Genomic DNA, 19,333 nt, shown 5'->3' with positions numbered 1-19,333 from the left:
TCCAGAGTTACAGAGACAACATGAAAAGATGGATGCCAGATCCATTCTCCTACATGTCCGTAAATTGTTTGAGGAACAGGGAAGGACTCAACGATATGAGATATCCAAGAGCCTTTTCCGCGCTAGGATGACTGAGGGGACACCGGTTCAGAACCATGTCCTAAAGATGATTGAGTGGATAGAGAAACTCACAGGTCTAGGAATGGTCCTAGAGGATAACTTGTGTGTGGACATTGTGCTTCAGTCCCTACCAGATTCCTTTTCACAGTTCATAATGAACTTTAATATGAACAAGCTTGAGGTGACTCTCCCAGAGCTCCTCAATATGTTGAGGGAGGCAGAGAGTACTATTAAGAAAGAGAAGCCAGTTCTCTACACTGGTGAGACCAGAAAGAAAAAGGAAAGCAGAAAGGTCCCTTAAGAAGGGAAAGGGCAAGGGCAAACAAGGTAAAGCAAAGGTTGCTAAGAAAGACCCAACAAAGGACAAAGGCCAGTGCTTCCACTATGGTAAAGATGGGCACTGGAAGAGAAACTGCAAAGAGTACCTTGCAGAAAGGGCGAAACAAAAGCTTGATGAAGCTTCAGGTACATTCATGATCAGTCTCCATTTGTCAGACTCTTATGATAACACATGGGTATTAGATACCGGTAGTGCTTATCATATATGTAATTCGTTGCAGGTTCTGGCAAGGCCTAGGAGACTAGAGAGAGGCGAGATGGACCTCAAGATGGGTAATGGAGCAAAAGTTGCTGTATTAGCTGTTGGCGAGGTCGCCCTACATCTGCCTAGTGGAGCTTTTATTGCATTAGATGCATGTTATTTTGTTCCTTCTATTATCAAAAACATTATCTCCATTTCATGTTTAACAGTTAGTGGATATAAATTTGTTTTTGAGAACAATGGTTGTTCGATATTATTAGATGATAAGATCATCACGAAAGGAACATTGCATAATGGTTTATTTATGTTAGACACCACTCCACATATCATGAATATAAATGTGTCCAAAAGGAAACGAGATGAGTTGAACAGTGCATACCTGTGGCATTATAGGCTAGGTCACATCCATGAAAGAAGGATTCAAAAGTTGCTAAATGATGGATATCTAGATCCATTCGACTATGTGTCATATGCAACTTGTGAGCCTTGCATTCGTGGAAAACTGACCAACTCTCCATTTAGTGGAACTGGAGAGAGAGCCACTGAGTTGTTGGAACTCATACATAGTGATGTATGTGGACCCATGTCAACTCATGCCATTGGAGGTTACTCCTACTTCATTACATTTACTGATGATTTCTCAAGGTATGGATATGTGTACTTAATGAAGTACAAGTCCGAGGCCTTTGAGAAATTCAGAGAGTATAAGAATGAGGTGGAGAACCAGACTGGAAAGAGTATCAAAACTCTTCGATCAGATCGAGGAGGTGAGTACTTAAGTACAGAGTTTACTCACTTCCTCAAGGACCATGGGATATTATCCCAATGGACACCTCCTTATACACCTCAGCTCAATGGTGTCTCTGAAAGGAGAAATCGTACATTATTAGATATGGTACGGTCCATGATGAGTTTCGCTGACCTACCCATCTCATTCTGGGGATATGCCCTAGAAACCGCAGCTTACCTTCTGAACAGAGTTCCAACTAAGTCGGTGGTGTCTACACCATATGAGATATGGAAAGGGAAGAAGCCTGATCTTAAAGTAGTTAAGATTTGGGGCTGCTCTGCCCATGTTAAAAGACACAACCCCGATAAGTTAGAATCAAGGACAGGGCGATGTAAATTTGTGGGATACCCCAAGGAAACTTGTGGGTATTACTTCTATCATCTCGAGGACCAAAAGGTCTTTGTAGCTAAGAGAGCAGTGTTCCTTGAGAAGGAACACATTCTTGACGGAGACAGTGGGAGAATGATAGAATTGAGCGAGGTTGGAGAACCAAGCTCAAGCACCACTCTACAGCCCGAGTCTGTTCAGGTATCTAATACACAAGTTTCAACTTTACGCAGGTCTGATAGAGTATCCCATCCTCCTGAGAGATATGTGGGACATATTAGAGCAGAGGATGTAGAGGATATTGATCCTCAGACCTACGAGGAGGCTATTATGAGTATAGACTCCGGGAAGTGGAAAGAAGCCATGAATTCTGAGATGGATTCTATGTACTCCAATAAGGTTTGGAACCTAGTTGATGCACCCGAAGGTATTGTACCCATCGGTTGCAAGTGGATCTTTAAGAAAAAGATCGGAGTAGATGGAAAGGTAGAGACCTATAAAGCAAGGCTAGTGGCTAAGGGGTATCGTCAAAGGCAAGGTGTTGACTACGACGAAACTTTCTCACCCGTAGCAATGCTAAAATCCATCAGAATTCTATTGGCTATTACAGCACACTATGATTATGAGATCTGGCAGATGGATGTGAAAACCGCATTCCTCAACGGGAACCTGGAGGAGGAGGTGTATATGATGCAACATGAGGGATTCGTGTCCAAGAACTGCCCAGATAAGGTGTGTAGGTTGCTTATATCCATTTATGGACTAAAGCAAGCTTCCCGAAGTTGGAACATAAGATTTGATGAGGCAATCAGATCTTATGACTTCGTTAAGAATGAAGATGAGCCTTGTGTATACAGAAAGGTAAGTGGGAGCGCTATTAGCTTTTTGGTGTTATATGTGGATGACATCCTCATCATTGGGAATGATGTAGGAATGCTATCCACAGTAAAGACTTGGTTATCTAGACACTTCTCCATGAAGGACTTAGGGGAAGCATCTTATATCTTGGGGATTAGAATCTATAGAGATAGATCCAAGAGGATGCTTGGCTTGTCCCAGTCCAGGTACATAGAAACCATTGTCAAAAGGTTTGGCATGGAAAATTCCAAAGGGCAAACATGAATATGATACCTTATGCCTCAGCAATATGGTTTATCATGTATGCCATGCTATGTACTAGGCCTGATATAGCGCATGCTCTGAGTGTCACGAGCAGGTATCAGGCGGATCCAGGCTTGGAGCATTGGAAAGCAGTAAAGTGTATCCTTAAGTACTTGAGAAGGACTAAGGATCTTTTACTAATATATGGAGGTAATAGCCTTAAGGTTGAAGGCTACACTGACTCAAGTTTTCAGTCTGATGTCGATGATAGCAAGTCGAATTCAGGGTATGTGTACACCTTGAATGGAGGAGCAGTGTGCTGGAAGAGTTCCAAGCAAGATACCACTGCTGACTCGACCACAGAGGCGGAGTACATTGCCGCATTAGATGCAGCAAAGGAGGGAGTTTGGGAGTCGATACAGATAGCGACAAGTCGACTTCCTTATATTGCGACAACTATGGGGTGATTACTCAAATAAGGGAACCCGGGTCTTATCAGAAGTGTTCTGAGGAGGTTCCAGCTTATAAGAGAGATCGTAACCCGAGGAGATGTAGCAGTGGAAAGAGTTCCATCCGAAGATAACATTGCAGATCCACTGACAAAGCCGTTGTCTCATTTTGTCTTTGAACATCACAGGGGTCTGATGGGGATCAGACACATAGGTGATTGGCTTTAGGTCAAGTGGGAGATTGCTAGTCATAGGTGCCCAGCAAGCCAATCACGTGAGTGATGGCACGTGTGACTTGATACAGAATCTTTTTGCTTATTATATTTTGGCGTATATCACTTTATAACTATTGCATAAATGCATATATATTGTGATGTCCTTGGATTTGTGCAATGGGAATCGGATCGTGATGAGATCACGATAATGAGATCGATTCACCTTTAAACACATATCCTAAATAATCCCGGTCATAGGTTACTCGAGAGGGACATCGTGATAACCGGATAGACTGGTGTGCTGTATACCCGTCCATATGATGGATGCAGCTGGTCTCATAGCTGCTCGTGTAGGGACACTAGGGATACAGTACAGGTGCTCATTGGAGAATGAGTTCACTGATTGATCCGCTTACGGAATGCTGGATGGTTGATGATGCCTTATTGTCAGACAACGATTCCGTAGTCCTAGTGGTGTATCTGGTTCTTAGACTTGAGACACCAAGGATGTCCTGTATGAGTGCTCCACTCTTTGATACCAGACTTGTAGGTTTGGCTGTTCCCAGATCTAGTACAGCTGGTCATTGGGAGTGGTAGTCGACCTTACGAGGGCTATTGAGTGTCGATAGAGGATCATCCACTCTCGGTATCATGAGAGGAATATCCCATGTGTTCTTGCTCAGACAAATCCCTGGCCAGGGTCATTCGGGTTGAAAGAGAAAGAGTTCTCCGGGAGAATCCGATTAGAGCGAGACTCGAGTAGAAACCGTATGGGTCTGACAGCACCATGCTCGATATACGGTCTCTGGGATATTAGATGGATGAGGGACTATAGGTACATGGTAACTGAGGACAGACAGGTCCAATGGATTGGATTCCCCTGTATCGTCTGGGGACTACGGCGTAGTGGCCTAGTACTTCCGTAGTCGATGAGTCGAGTGAATTATTACAGAGATAATAATTCACTGAGTTAGAAGGAGTTCTGACAGGTATGACTCACGGCCAGCTCGATATTGGGCCTAGAGGGTCACACACATATGGTAGGCATTGCGATGAGTAGAGGTTCGGATATGAGATATCCGACGGAGCCCTTGTCTTATTGGATGCAGATCCAATACCCACTAGGGAAAGGACCTATTAGGGTTTTGACACGGGATCTCTATAAATAGGAGGGATTCACAGCCTCATAGGCTAGAGTCTTTACTTGCCCTTCCTATTCTCCTCTCCCTCTCCACCTCAGAGTAGGCCTGGAGTTTTGAGGAGCGTCGTCGCAACCCTGCTGTGTGGATCACCGCTAGAGAGGAGGACGCTTGACCTCCTTCACCCTCTCCTAAGGATCTGCAAGGAAACAGGGATATACGATCTCCCTAGGTAACACAATCTCTATACGCAGTTTTGTGTTTTTTGCGGATTTTGCGCACCAATCTTCGCACGACGATGAACATCTTTTTGGGAATCGGGGATTTTTGTTTTCTTGTTCTTCCGCTGCGCATATGATGTCGCCCCCCCTATGATTTCCCAACATGAGGGACTATAGGTACATGGTAACTGAGGACAGACATGTCCAATGGATTGGATTCCCTTGTATCGTCTGGGGGCTACGGCGTAGTGGCCTAGTACGTCCGTAGTCGATGAGTCAAGTGAATTATTACAGAGATAATAATTTACTGAGTTAGAAGGAGTTCTGACAGGTATGACTCACGACCAGCTCGATATTAGGCCTAGAGGGTCACACACATATGGTAGGCATTGCGATGAGTAGAGGTTCGGATATGAGATATCCGATGAAGCTCTTATCTTATTGGATGTCGATCCAATACCCACTAGGGGAGAACCCATTAGGGTTTGACAAGAGACCTCTATAAATAGGAGGGATTCAGAGCCTCATAGGCTAGAGCCTTTGTTTGCCTCTCCTATTCTCCTCCCCCTCTCCACCTCAGAGTAGGCCTAGAGTTTTGAGTTTTGAGGATCATCGTCGCAACCTTGCTGTGTGGATCACCGCTAGAGAGGAGGACGCTTAACCTCCTTCACCCTCTCCTAAGGATCTGCAAGGAAACAGGGATATACGATCTCCCTATGTAACACAATCTACTCTATACGCAGTTTTAAGTTTCACGAATTTTGTGCACCAATCTTCGCACGACGATGAACATTTCTTTGGGAATCAGGGATTTTGTTTTCTTGTTCTTCCGCTGCGCATGTGATTTCGCCCCCAAGATTTCCCAACAATTAAATAGTCATCGGTAATACCCCGGTGTCTAGCAAAAGTGGATGCATCCACATGGGAAAAGGAGGGTAGCTACCCCCCTTGAATAAAGGTGCTATAGGTTGAGGGTAGAGCCTCCTCACTAGAGTGTTTGTTGAGAGGGTTAGTGGGTGGACATTTATGCCCTTTTTCTAACGCCAAAATGTTGAGAGAAAGTATCGTCGATACTTGAGTCGGCCTGACTTGGTCCATACCTCAAATCTTAGAAATGTCCAAGGTCACCTCTAAGCTACCCCGAGATATCTAAGGTGGCATTGAGATGGACTTGTGATGGCTCTAAAGTGGACTTGCGATGGCTTTGATGCGAGGGTTTAACTTCCTACACAAAGTCCAGTGTCAAGAGGGGTTTTCTGATCTAGTTTTTCTAACGCTCAAGTTAATCCGGGGTTTTTATGGGGTAGGAGATATCTTTCAAAAGGTTATCCCCTATGCTGACGTCAGGATTTGATTTTTATACTTGACTAACTAAAGGAGCCTTCTAGAATGACCTCAACGTCTCTCCTTAGCGTTTTGTCCATAGGGGTGACAAAGGGGGGAACAAGCCTAAACGACCTCCCTTAGAGTATTATCCATAGGGACCGACAAGCTATAACCACTCTCACATCAGCGATAGGGAGGATGATTGGACCCCTTTCTTCCACATCAATGCCCTTGGGGCGATTAGTTGGTGATGGTGTTATGAATACTATCAACTGATGAGTCGGCACGATGGGTCCACTACCAAAGGTGTAGACTCATCTAAGTGCCTCTTCCTGGCTAACGTGGGAGACTTGGTGAGGTGAGACCACATGGGTAGTCCGGTCGGAAGTGGTTTTGTCAGTGATGACCCGATTTGGGATGGCTGGGTAAGCAGACTGGGATCTTGCTGGTGGCATGGTTCCTCCCAAGGGGGCTAGGTCGTCCGGATGTCTTAGGGCAAAAGGTTGTCTCATGATTGCGATGCTGCATCATAACAACACCGAGGGTTGCCCGACGCAATCCCTCCGATGCTTAAGTCAACGAAAGAGAGAAGATAGCAATATAAGCTGTATGACTGAGTTAGTGTGTAGAGAGTCTCCCCCCTCAACATGAGCTAAGGGGTTCCTTTTTATACCTGATCCTTGGGTCTTTTTTACTAGCTGGCCTGGGATAAGATTAGGTAAACTGTCGATCATTCTCTAATCTTGATAAGGTATGATGGTTATTATCAATTATTGATACGGTGCATATTGGGACGCACTATGGTACTATTTTAGGGCTAGTGACTTAGGGCTTTGTCTAGGTGTTAACCTTTGTCGTAGATAAGCTGGTACGAGGCAAAATCACTGTAACTTGGTAAGTGAGAATTGACAATCAAAATATTCTCTATCAATCACTTTATCAAATTTTAAAATATTTAAAAATTAATAATTAAGATTAGCGAAATTTTTGACTAATTAAGTTTCGGTTAGTGTTTCCATAAAGTGCATCCAATTGACAATGTTACGTCTTTTTTATTACCATACTTCTACATTAACAGATATAAATATTATAATATTTTATGTATATTTTTCAATATCATAATGTTATATAAAAAAAATAAAGATATATTATCGTCTATTTTGAAATATATCACAAATCTTTTTTAATTTCCATCCAAACAATAAATAAACGTCACCAATTGAAACAATAATACACATTGGAAAGTTCACTTAAGGTCGACAGAGATTTAAACTAATTAGAATTAGATTACAATTTTGTTTAATGAAGTCACAATCTTCCTTACTACTAAATAAAAAAATACCTTTTATCCTTTTCAAAATATTGTAATCAATTAGGTTTAATCTTTTACCAGCCGATTCGATTTAGCTGGATTTCGTTGCATATCCGAGCTGTTAGTTAGGTAATGCCATCATTTTCAGAGTAATTTCTCATGTATTTTAATGTATATATATGCGACTCGTTCGCTCAACTCATTGCCAATTCTAATTACACTTAGAACTCGGCCGAGTCGTCTCGGAGACACCACGGTGCTATTGGCCTCGCACCCACCTGCGTTCTCCCCCTACTCCCCCTCTCCTTCCCCAATCCTAACCCTAAATTTTGCGTCTCCTCCAATCCATCCATCCATCCGCCATGACGAATCACAACAGCAAGAAGCGCAGGCGACCCCTGAAGACCAAGAAAAGTAAGAAGAAACCCCCGGCGCTGCGGCCGCAGAACGCGAACCCCGCCCAAGACGACGATCCCGTCCTCTTCGGCGGCACCACCGACGAGGACCGACCCTCTGCCGCTCCCAACTCCGAAGTGATCCAGGACCTCCTCGAGCTCTGCACCAAGGAGCAGCTGATCGGCTTCCACGTTGACGCCGCTGCCACCGACTCCGACCTCCCCGCCTGCATCCGCGCCGCAGCCGACCGCGACGTCTCTCACCGCAAGGTCTTCGTCCACGGCCTCGGCTGGGACGCCACCCGCGACGCCCTCCTCGAGGCCTTCGGCACCTACGGCCCCGTCGAAGACTGCAACGTCGTAATCGACAGAGCCACCGGCTGCGCCAAGGGCTACGGCTTCGTCCTCTTCCGCACCCGCGCCGGCGCCGTCAAGGCCCTCAAGCAGCCGCAGAAGAGGATCAGGAACCGACCCGTGTTCTGCCAGTTCGCTGCAGTCGGCCCCGCCTCGACCGGAGACACGGCCGGGAGGAAGGTTTACGTGAGCAACGTGCCCGCGAACGCAACCCTGGATAAACTGAGGTCGTTCTTCTCTCGTTTCGGCGAGATCGAGGCGGTGCCTTCTGGTTTCGACATGCTCACGGGGAAGTGGAAGGGTTATGCCATCTTTCTCTACAAGAAACTGGAGGGAGCCAGGAAGGCGCTCGAGGAGCCCTACAAGGTGTTCGAGGGCCACCGGCTGCACTGTCAGCCGGCTGCCGAGCCTTCCCAAAGAGGGAAAGCACCAGCTCCGTCCACCAACACTGCTTCCTCGGTCGCTTTGTTGGGACCGGCCCTGCAGCCGGTGCTGGCGGCCGTGGCGGCTACGCAGAATCTTATGTTGTACCGCCAGAACCCCGCATACGCGGCACTGCTGGGGCGTAATCCGCTTCTGGCAGCCGCGGCCCTCGATCCTGCTGCAGCTGCAGCGCTTAACCCAGCGGCGGGAGCAGGATTGCTTTCGCCTCCGGGACAGGGACTGAGGGGAGGGGGTTGGCAAGCGGAGCTCCTTCGCTCCTTGGGCCGTATTGTCACGAACGGTCGTCGCGCACCCGCAACAACTCCGTTCAACGAACCGTTCGTCGCTCACACCCACATGTACAGCTGCTTGACAGCATGTTTTCTCATGGTTTTGGGTCATTTTGCTGTAAATATGTAAGTTCGAACCAGCTGCAGTGTTGCAAAAGCGATCGCTCACCGAACCGAGCAAAACAGCCCCAAAACAGCCCAAAACGGCTCCGTTTTCGCGTGCCGCGGGAGGTGAGCGGAGTGCTGCCTCCGCTCACCAAAATGTCAGCCATCTCAGCACCCAGGAACCCCCCGGGTGGCACATGGCTGGATGGGGCTTCGGTTATATACCGGGCGTTGAACACTCTTTCGCAAGTTCGCACGTGACCTTTACGGGAACTTGGTGTTGCGCCTGGGACCAGGTGAGCGGCTGTTTGTGGGCTTGCAGCTGTTCGTTCATCCTTGAAAGCCTTGTTTTCCTCCCTCTCCCTCTTTTCTCTTGTGCACACAAGGTGTTCGACGATTTGCTTGTAAAGCTTCCCTTTTCGCGAGACTTCGGGACTTGTCCGTTGCTCGTTCTTTCGATCTAACTTTCTTTCTCTTTTACAGGTCCTTCGGGACCTGCGAGAGGTTACAAAGTGGCTGATCCTTGCGGAGCAAGATCGCAAGGGCGAAGCGCGACTTAGGCAACGCAAGCTAAGTTCGCGTCTTTGCCGCACGGGTGACCCGCGACTTTGGCAACGCACGCTAGCTTCGAGTCTTTGGCCGCAAGGGTGCCTCACGCCTTAGGCAATTCCAGCTAAGGTCGTGACATTGTGGTATCAGAGCGGGCAAGCTCTTCGATCGAACAGCGAACGAACTTCGCAACTTCGCCATGGCAAAGCATCGTGGCGAATCAAGCAAGACGGGGCAAGCCGGAACCTTGCCCCAAGCAGCCGCAGGTGGGCTGCATGTGCACACTCGCTCTCATGCTGTTGGAGCCGCTCACGAGGATCGCGGCAGCGAACAGGATGAGCGAGAAGTTGGCAACTCTCTGCGAGCGGAGGAAACGCAATCTGGTGCGCTAACGGGGAAAAAGAGTCATAAGGAGAGACTCACGACGGCGGAAACCCGCCTGGATGTTCTGGAAGCGAGCATGGAGGAACTCTACCATGGCCAACAAAGGCTTGTTGGGGTAGAGAGCTCGCAAGAGGAAGCGGAGTCCAGGATCGACAAGGTCGAGGCCCTAGTCGACCGACTGTCTGATGACACCAAGGACTCCGTGCTACACTTACAGGATGTTGTGGCGGAACTCACGACAAAGGTGGTTATGCTCACAAGAACGCTAAATGCGAGAGGAGGCAACACCCGCGTTGCACCGCCACAAAACTTGAGGGCACCTGAGCCCCATGGATACGGAGGGGCTAGAGATGCCAAAGAGCTCGAGAACTTTTTGTTCGACATGGAGCAATACTTCCGAGCTACGAGGCCCGATTCTGAAGATACCAAAGTTTCTATAGCAATAATGTATCTGAACGGAGATGCGAAACTTTGGTGGCGAACTCGTTGGGAGGAGATCCAACACGGTCGGTGTCGAGTCGACACATGGGAAGACTTGAAGCGGGAGTTGAGAACTCAGTTCCTACCGGAGAACACAGAGTTCGTCGCAAGAAGGAAGTTGAGACAACTCCGCCAAAGTACCACCATCCGAGACTACGTGAAGCAATTTTCTGCACTAATGCTGGACATACAGGACATGTCCGAGAAGGACAAGTTGTTCAGCTTCCTTGATGGTTTGAAACCATGGGCCCAACAAGAGCTGAATCGAAGGAATGTTACCGATGTGGTCGGGGCAATTGCAGCTGCAGAAAGGCTCACCGACTTTGTTTCCTCTGAAGACCCGGCGAGAAGGAAACAATCTTCAAGCAATCGCCCTCCAAAACATTCTCGAGGGAAGGAGCTCGGGGGCGAACAAAAGAAGAAGAGCTCACACAAAGGGCCGAACCCTAAAGGCAAGGCCTCAAAACCTGGAGGATGCTTCTTGTGCGGAGGACCGCACATGGTAAGGGAGTGCCCACAGAAACAGGCACTCAATGCTTTGACGGCTTCCATCCACCCTCCCCGATCGGACAAGGGCAAAGCTGTTGCTCTTAGCTCGAGCAGTTCAGAATCCAGCAACGATGACGAAGAGTCGCAAGGACCCCGAATGGGAGCAATGCGTTTGTTGAACGCTATGCGGGGTCAAGTGGGGGAGAACAACAAGACAAAGCAACAGAAAGCAGGAAGTGGTGAGTTGATGTACGTAGACATCAAGCTGAATGGCCAAATGGCCCGTGCAATGGTGGACACGGGCGCTACCCACAACTTCATAGCCGATCGTGAAGCACAACGACTTGGGTTGATCTTGGAGAAGAGCCCAAGCCGAATGAAAGCGGTGAACTCGGAGGCCAGGCGAATCTCCGGGTTGGCGAAGGGTGTTCCTATCAAAATCGGGACTTGGAGCGGAAACACCAACATGATGGCCGTGCCACTGGACGACTTCCAAGTGATTCTTGGAATGGAATTTATGCACGCGGCGAAGTTGGTGCCGATGCCGTTCTTGAACTCCTTATGTATGATGGGAGGCGATGACCCCTGCGTGGTTCCCGTCTCTCGGAGAGGAACCCAGGAGCCCCAACATATTTCGGCGTTACAATTGAAGAAAGGGGTGCGAAAGGGCGAACTGACATTCGTGGCTGCTATGAAGCTAGAGCCACTCAACGAAGAGGCCATTCAAGAACCTGCTGTGGTGGCGAACGTCCTGAAGGAGTTCAAAGACGTTATGCCACCCGAGTTGCCGAAGACTCTTCCACCACGCAGAGGCGTGGATCACAGTATCGAGCTGGAGCCAGGAGTGAAGCCTCCAGCGAGACCACCCTACCGCATGCCCCCGCCAGAGTTGGCAGAACTCAGAAAGCAGTTAGGTGAACTGCTAAGCGGTGGTCTCATCCGCAGCTCAAAAGCACCTTTCGGAGCTCCAGTTCTCTTCCAGAAGAAACAAGATGGGAGCCTCCGATTATGCGTCGACTACCGAGCCCTCAACAAAGTAACAGTGAAGAACAAGTATCCCATCCCGCTCATTGCGGACTTGTTCGATCAATTGGGCAAGGCGAAGTATTTCTCAAAACTCGACCTTCGGTCGGGATATTGGCAGGTGCGCATTGCTGAAGGCGACGAAGCAAAGACTACTTGTGTGACCAGATACGGAGCGTTTAAGTTCTTGGTGATGCCTTTTGGCTTAACCAACGGTCCGGCCACATTCTGTACTCTCATGAACCAGCTATTCAAGGAGTATTTGGATAAGTTCGTGGTCGTCTACTTGGACGATATCGTCGTCTACAGCCAAACGCTCGAGGAGCATGTCAAGCACCTTCGGACGATTTTCAAGGTTCTCAGGGAGAACACGTTGTTCGTAAAAAGGGAGAAATGCTACTTTGCTCAAACTGAGATCCTATTCTTGGGGCATCGAATCGGTGATGGCTCCATTCGGATGGACAAGTCGAAGGTGCAAGCAGTTGCGGAATGGCGAACTCCAAAGAAGGTGCCAGAGTTGAGATTCTTCCTTGGTTTCGTCAACTACTATCGACGCTTCATTGCCGGGTATTCGAAGCGGGCAACCCCACTGACGGAGTTGCTGAAGAAGGAGCAGCCTTGGAAGTGGTCGGACAAATGTGAGATAGCATTCCAAGACCTGAAAGCTGCTGTCCTAGAAGAACCAGTGCTCAAATTGCCAAACTATGGAGAGCCCTTTGAAGTCCACACAGATGCTTCGGACTTCGCTATTGGAGAGTACTCATGCAGGAAGGTCATCCGGTGGCCTACGAGAGCCGCAAACTCAACGAGACCGAGAGGCGGTATCCAGTGCATGAGAAGGAGATGACAGCAGTGATTCACTGTCTACGAGTTTGGCGACACTACCTTCTCGGGTCGCGATTTGTGCTGAGGACAGACAACATCGCCCTGAGTTATTTCCAAACTCAGAAGAAGCTCTCCCCAAAGCAAGCACGGTGGCAGGACTTCCTGGCTGAATTTGATATGGCAATGGAATACAAGCCCGGGAAGGCGAATGTCGTGGCCGATGCGCTGAGTCGGAAAGTGGAATGCGTGAATGCTGCACAACTGGAGGGCAGAGGCCAAGCAAGTCAGTTACACTCCAACTTCCTTTCCCGAATCAGAGATGGACTGTATAGTGATCCCCAGGCAGTTATCCTGATGCAGCTCATCAAAGAAGGCAAGGCACGACGATTTTGGGTCCAGGAGGGACTTGTTTACACAAAAGGGAATAGGGTTTATGTTCCCCGAGTGGACAATTTGAGGCGTGAACTCTTAAAAGAGTGTCACGATTCCCTTTGGGCTGGACACCCCGGCATTCACAGAATGTTGGCTCTCGTGGAGAGGGCCTTCTACTGGCCAAAGATGGGGATTGATGTGGAGGAGTATGTTCGAACATGCCTTACTTGCCAACAAGACAAGGCGGAGCAGCGGAAGCCGGTGGGACTTTTGGAGCCGTTGCCCGTACCAGAAAGGCCATGGGAGAGCATTTCCTTAGACTTCATATCAAGTTTGCCACCTGTAGGGGGACTTGGATCGATACTCGTGGTGGTCGATCGGTTTTCAAAGTATGCAACTTTCATTGCTGCCCCCCTACATTGTTCAGCTGAAGAGGCGGCTAGACTGATGATGAAGGGTGTAGTGAAGTATTGGGGAGTCCCACACAATATCATTAGTGATTGGGATGCTCGGTTCCTGGGACGATTCTGGACCGAGCTATTCAAATTGTTGGGGTCAAAGTTATACTTCTCTACAAGCCTCCACCCCCAGACGGATGGTCAGACTGAAAGAATAAATTCGCTCTTGGAGCAGTATCTCCGGCACTACGTGAGTGCCAATCAACGAGATTGGGTGAAGCTGTTGGACATCGCCCAATTCTCCTACAACTTGCAGCGGAGCTCTGCATCCAACAAGAGCCCCTTCGAAATTATCACAGGACAACAACCGTCGACTCTGCACACTATGGCAATTGGGTATACTGGGAGTAGTCCATCAGCCTATCATTTCGCAAAGGAGTGGCATCGAAATACCGATATTGCGCGAGCTTACTTGGAGAAGGCGGCAAAACGGATGAAGAAGTGGGCAGACTTGGGAAGGCGACCACAAGAGTTCAAAGTTGGCGATTTGGTGTTGGTAAAGCTCCAACCAGCATCACTCCAATTCTTCAGGAACAGAGTTCACAAAGGATTGGTGCGTAAGTATGAAGGGCCCTTCCCAATTATCAGCAGAGTAGGCAATGTTTCTTACAAGTTGCAGCTGCCGGCGTGGTTCAAAATTCACAACGTTCTTCACGCCAGCAACCTGAAGGCCTACCATTCGGATCCGCAAGACGCTTCTCGAAGTGTTCCAACTCGGCTTCCTCCCATCACAGCCTCCTACGAGAAGCGAGTGGAAACCATTCTGGCGGATCGTAAGATAAAGCTACCCAGCGGAGCGGAACAGACAGAGTACTTGGTGAAGTGGCGAAAGCTTCCCCGAACTGAAGCCAGTTGGGAGCCTGAAGACGCCCTGCGACATGAAGAAGAAGTCATCAACAACTACCAACAAGCGTCGACGAGGGCGTCGACAGTTTAAGTGGGGGAGAATGTCACGAACGGTCGTCGCGCACCCGCAACAACTCCGTTCAACGAACCGTTCGTCGCTCACACCCACATGTACAGCTACTTGACAGCATGTTTTCTCATGGTTTTGGGTCATTTTGCTGTAAATATGTAAGTTCGAACCAGCTGCAGCGTTGCAAAAGCGATCGCTCACCGAACCGAGCAAAACAGCCCCAAAACAGCCCAAAACGGCTCCGTTTTCGCGTGCCGCGGGAGGTGAGCGGAGTGCTGCCTCCGCTCACCAAAATGTTAGCCATCTCAGCACCCAGGAACCCCCCGGGTGGCACATGGCTGGATGGGGCTTCGGTTATATACCGGGCGTTGAACACTCTTTCGCAAGTTTGCACGTGACCTTTACGGGAACTTGGTGTTGCGCCTGGGACCAGGTGAGCGGCTGTTTGTGGGCTTGCAGCTGTTCGTTCATCCTTGAAAGCCTTGTTTTCCTCCCTCTCCCTCTTTTCTCTTGTGCACACAAGGTGTTCGACGATTTGCTTGTAAAGCTTCCCTTTTCGCGAGACTTCGGGACTTGTCCGTTGCTCGTTCTTTCGATCTAACTTTCTTTCTCTTTTACAGGTCCTTCGGGACCTGCGAGAGGTTACAAAGTGGCTGATCCTTGCGGAGCAAGATCGCAAGGGCGAAGCGCGACTTAGGCAACGCAAGCTAAGTTCGCGTCTTTGCCGCACGGGTGACCCGCGACTTTGGCAACGCACGCTAGCTTCGAGTCTTTGGCCGCAAGGGTGCCTCACGCCTTAGGCAATTCCAGCTAAGGTCGTGACAGTATGGTTCTCAAGGAGCGATAGGTTTGCATGGTATGCAATTGCACCAGGTGTCTCAGCTCCGGCATTCATAACCCACAAGGCTTAGCGGCTAGCTGGTTCTCCTGAGGATTTCCTTCACATCTCTGGTAACTGATGTTTTCTTGATTTTTCTTCAAAGATTTTGTGTGTTATCTCTCTCTCTCTCTCTCTCTCTCTCTCTCTCTCCAATCTATTTATTTTATATGTGCCTTTTAAGGGGCTTAGCTTCTTGTATCAGAAACAAGAAGGTACAAACCTTTTGTTGTTTGTTTTGCCTTTGGATATTTAAATTAGACCATACAAAAGCATTTTTGTTTCAGTAATTTGTTTTCGGTTAAGGATTTCTAATTTCAAATACATAATATTAGCCATCACATTCAGCCGTCCTTTTTTTCCCTTCTGTTTGATAATTGTGAAGATATTGAAGATGGTTTGTTTTCTGAAACCTAAAGACCTACTACAGTTTAATTCAAGGAAATTATATTAGTTGGGGCACTGTTACACCCAATTGAGAATTAAAGTGTTTGATGCTTTTCATTTGGAAGATGGTTAGAAGATTTGCAGAAGGCTTCCATGGAGCCTCATCTTGTCGAGTTGCTGCAGGACTTTCTAGTTCCTAGTAGCAAAGCACATTCTGGGCATACACATTGTAATGTGGTAATCAACCATACATATAGCGATGCACACCCTAGAGTATGGGTCTAACTTAATCCGCTTGAAAAACAAAAAGGTTTGTGTGTAAATTTAGTTTGTTGTTCAGATGTGGACCCTTGATATGCCTGGTAAGATCATCTATAACGAGTGCAAAAAGATAATGGTGATGCAACTTTTACCTTGTTAACACACTTTGGACAGTGATATCTGAGGTCAAGTGGGTAGTGTGTGTTTAAAACCCACTGAAAACATCAGGTGTGTGGGTGTACAATGGGCGTGTTACCAGAATGCCTGATATTTTCTACTTGATTTAGCTCCAAATCCCTTTAAAGTAAAGTGAGTAGGGACTGAACCATAATATATACCTGAAGACCCAAGTGGGTGTATCTTTTGGTGGGTGGTAACTGGTCAGATCCCAAGCGAATTTTATGTTTAATTGAGAGTGGTGACTTAGAATATAGTATCACTATGTTATCATTAATATGCTGACATCTTGTAGTTTATTGTCTACATAAGTTATAATTAATTAGTTATGGTGAAACTAATACATGTGTATGTTTATATATACCCTGTACAATGTAAAATTAAGTTATCAGCTGCATAGTTGCCTAAACCACTGAAAAATCCCCCCTAGACTAGCCAAAATGGCCAAAGTTATTGAAACTACTTTTTATCAGCGAAAAAGTTACTGTATAGAACTCTGAAAATTAAAATGCTAAGTTGAGCTGCCAACTAGTTTCTAAAGAACTATTATATAATAGTTCGAGGCATGTGAAATAGTTGTGAATACTTTGTTTTTAGTACCTTAGTTGATGAAGATGAGCAATTCTGCTCTAGAATATGATTGGTAAGAATTTCAAATCCTTGTATCATTTTTTTATACAATGATTCTTTACTTTTTAATATCTATGACTTTTTAATGAATGACCTTTTTCTATCATTTCTTTCTACCTATTATGTAGTTTAACCATTTGGCGTTTGCTCTTTTCCCCTCTGTTCTATTTGTTTATTGTGGAATATTGGCTTTTAGCCATGCTATTTACCATATCAGAACATAATCAGTATGTGCAACAATTATGATTCATTTCTTTAGTGAAACCTGCCGGTTTAGAAAAGTTCATGAGATATTTTATTCTGATTTTTTGATGTACTTTGGACCCTCATTTACAGATGTGTTGAAGCAAGTACATGTTATCATCTTCAAACATTATAGCATTCTATGGATGCAGTTCATTTCTTTAGTGAAACATGTTGTTTTGAAAAAGTTTATGCAGCATTTTCTTCCACTTTGTTGACATACTTTGGACCCTCATTTGCAGATGTGATGAAGCAAGCACTTTCTTATTATATGATAGCACTTCAAGAAGTACAATTTTATATCTTTAAAGAAACATGTTGATTTTAAAAGAAGTTTGTGCAGTATTCTCGTTGACTTTGTTGACATACTTTGGACCCTTATCTGCAGGTGTGATGAAGCAAGTACGTGGAGGAACTTATTGGCATCCTCAAGGGTGTTTCAGGAGGTCACATGATAATTACGTATGGATCTCACTTTTGAAATGTCCTTGACTTCTTCTAATCTAATTTCACCTTGTCTCGTCTAAGCTCTTGTGGAACTTAACAGAGTTTATCCTGCTACTTTATTACTATAATTATAATATTTTATGTGTTTTTTATATATGATTTTTCCATTTCTTTTCTTGAATGCTGAAGAACCATTTAAATATGTCATGATTATCGATCATACAAAAAGAACTCGATACTAGTCATGATAAAGTTCACTTTCATGTCTAATCATCATGCCTTAAAATCAGGAGAATATGACAATATACTAGGATATGAATTTAGACCAATACGAGCGTATAGAGACAATGCAAAACCCTTCCTTGAATATTTGAGGAATCTAAAAGCGGAAGGAAAAAAAAAAGGAACAGAATTAACTCACTGAGAGAATGCTCGGCACCACTGATAAATTTTCAGATGGTGAATTCAGCCATTTATAGATTAGCTTCCTTGATACAGTATGCATTGGACAAGTTCACCATTAGAAGTATCCCTTGACAATGTGCTCCTGTAGTTCTTCAAAACTCCATGCATCATCGACTGAAAATTCTCCTGTAGAAGAGCATAATGGATGTCAATATCAAGCTGAGTCAGCTACATAGGTCTCTAGAAAACGAGAAGGTGATCGCTTGTCTTTCTCAATATCCACGAGTAGCAGCGATAAGATACCATGGGCACATCTTTCAAACTCAACAAGAATAGCAACCTATTTGGTTTAATTATTTTTCATATTGTCAATCTTCTCAACTCCTTTTTAGTTCTTTACATTTAGATTATTTTGCTTTGGGTTGGTACTTGCTTATTTTGTCATTCTTCTGCTGTCATGTAAGCATGTATATGGTTACTGCTGAATTGATCCCGTCACTCTTCTTTCAAGATTACTTTAGATAGCTTCTTTATTTGGCTTAGTGTTTGCTATATGAGAAAACTTACTTTTTGCACCTTGTTATGGATTGTGGAAAAACACCATACTACCTAAAGTACATTTTGGACCGGAGTTGATTATGATGAGTTTCTTTTTTATAATTTGTACATGAAAATTTTGGTTGAAAGTTTAATGTTGTGCAGGCTTACACAATATCATCGAAAAGGTGTTTCTTTTTTCTAATTTATTTTTTGTCTGCTTTAAGGAATGTTCTTTTCGTTGCATCATTTCTTGCAAAAATTTAGTGTATTTATGGCATTAGTATTCTTAATTTATAATTTAAAACTAACCTCATTTCCAAACGTGTCTTGTGTTTCCAAAACTGTCTTCCCAAATTTTCTCATTTTGTGGTATTGGTGGTGAACAAGTTGACGGTCATTTTCAGTGACATTTTCCTTTCCATTGAGATATTTTATACAGCAGGCAAATTTGCTTAAATGTTAGTCCTCTGGATATTAACATATACATCTCTATCAATATAGATCACATCCATTATTATTTGTATGTGCAGTTCTTCATGTCATAATATATTTGATGGTTTGTGATCCATCACTGAGATTTCCATGCTTTTGTTCTCGTCTTCATAGAAGTAGTGACCATTTGAAACTCGAATATCATAGATGGGTGATAACTGTTCTGAAATCTGTAGAAGTGGTGATCATTTGAAATTTGGATATCTTCGATGGGTGGTAGCGACACATCTGCATGCATCAGCACTAGTAAGATTCATCATACCGGGGAGA

General features: G+C 45.9%; 1 protein-coding gene across 1 annotated transcript; it reads left to right on the top strand.

Annotated features, from left to right (window-relative positions):
* The first annotated feature begins 7,761 nt into the window (after positions 1–7,761).
* Positions 7,762–9,594, top strand: LOC135586865 (UBP1-associated protein 2B-like). The gene has a single exon (XM_065100350.1). The coding sequence runs from the start codon at positions 7,904–7,906 to the stop codon at positions 9,131–9,133; it is 1,230 nt and encodes a 409-aa protein (XP_064956422.1). The 5' UTR covers positions 7,762–7,903; the 3' UTR covers positions 9,134–9,594.
* Positions 9,595–19,333: the final 9,739 nt, after the last annotated feature.

The sequence above is a fragment of the Musa acuminata genome, chromosome BXJ2-3 (genome assembly GCF_036884655.1).
Source record: "Musa acuminata AAA Group cultivar baxijiao chromosome BXJ2-3, Cavendish_Baxijiao_AAA, whole genome shotgun sequence".
Taxonomy (NCBI): Eukaryota; Viridiplantae; Streptophyta; class Magnoliopsida; order Zingiberales; family Musaceae; genus Musa; species Musa acuminata.
This window is presented reverse-complemented; position numbering and strand designations above follow the sequence as displayed.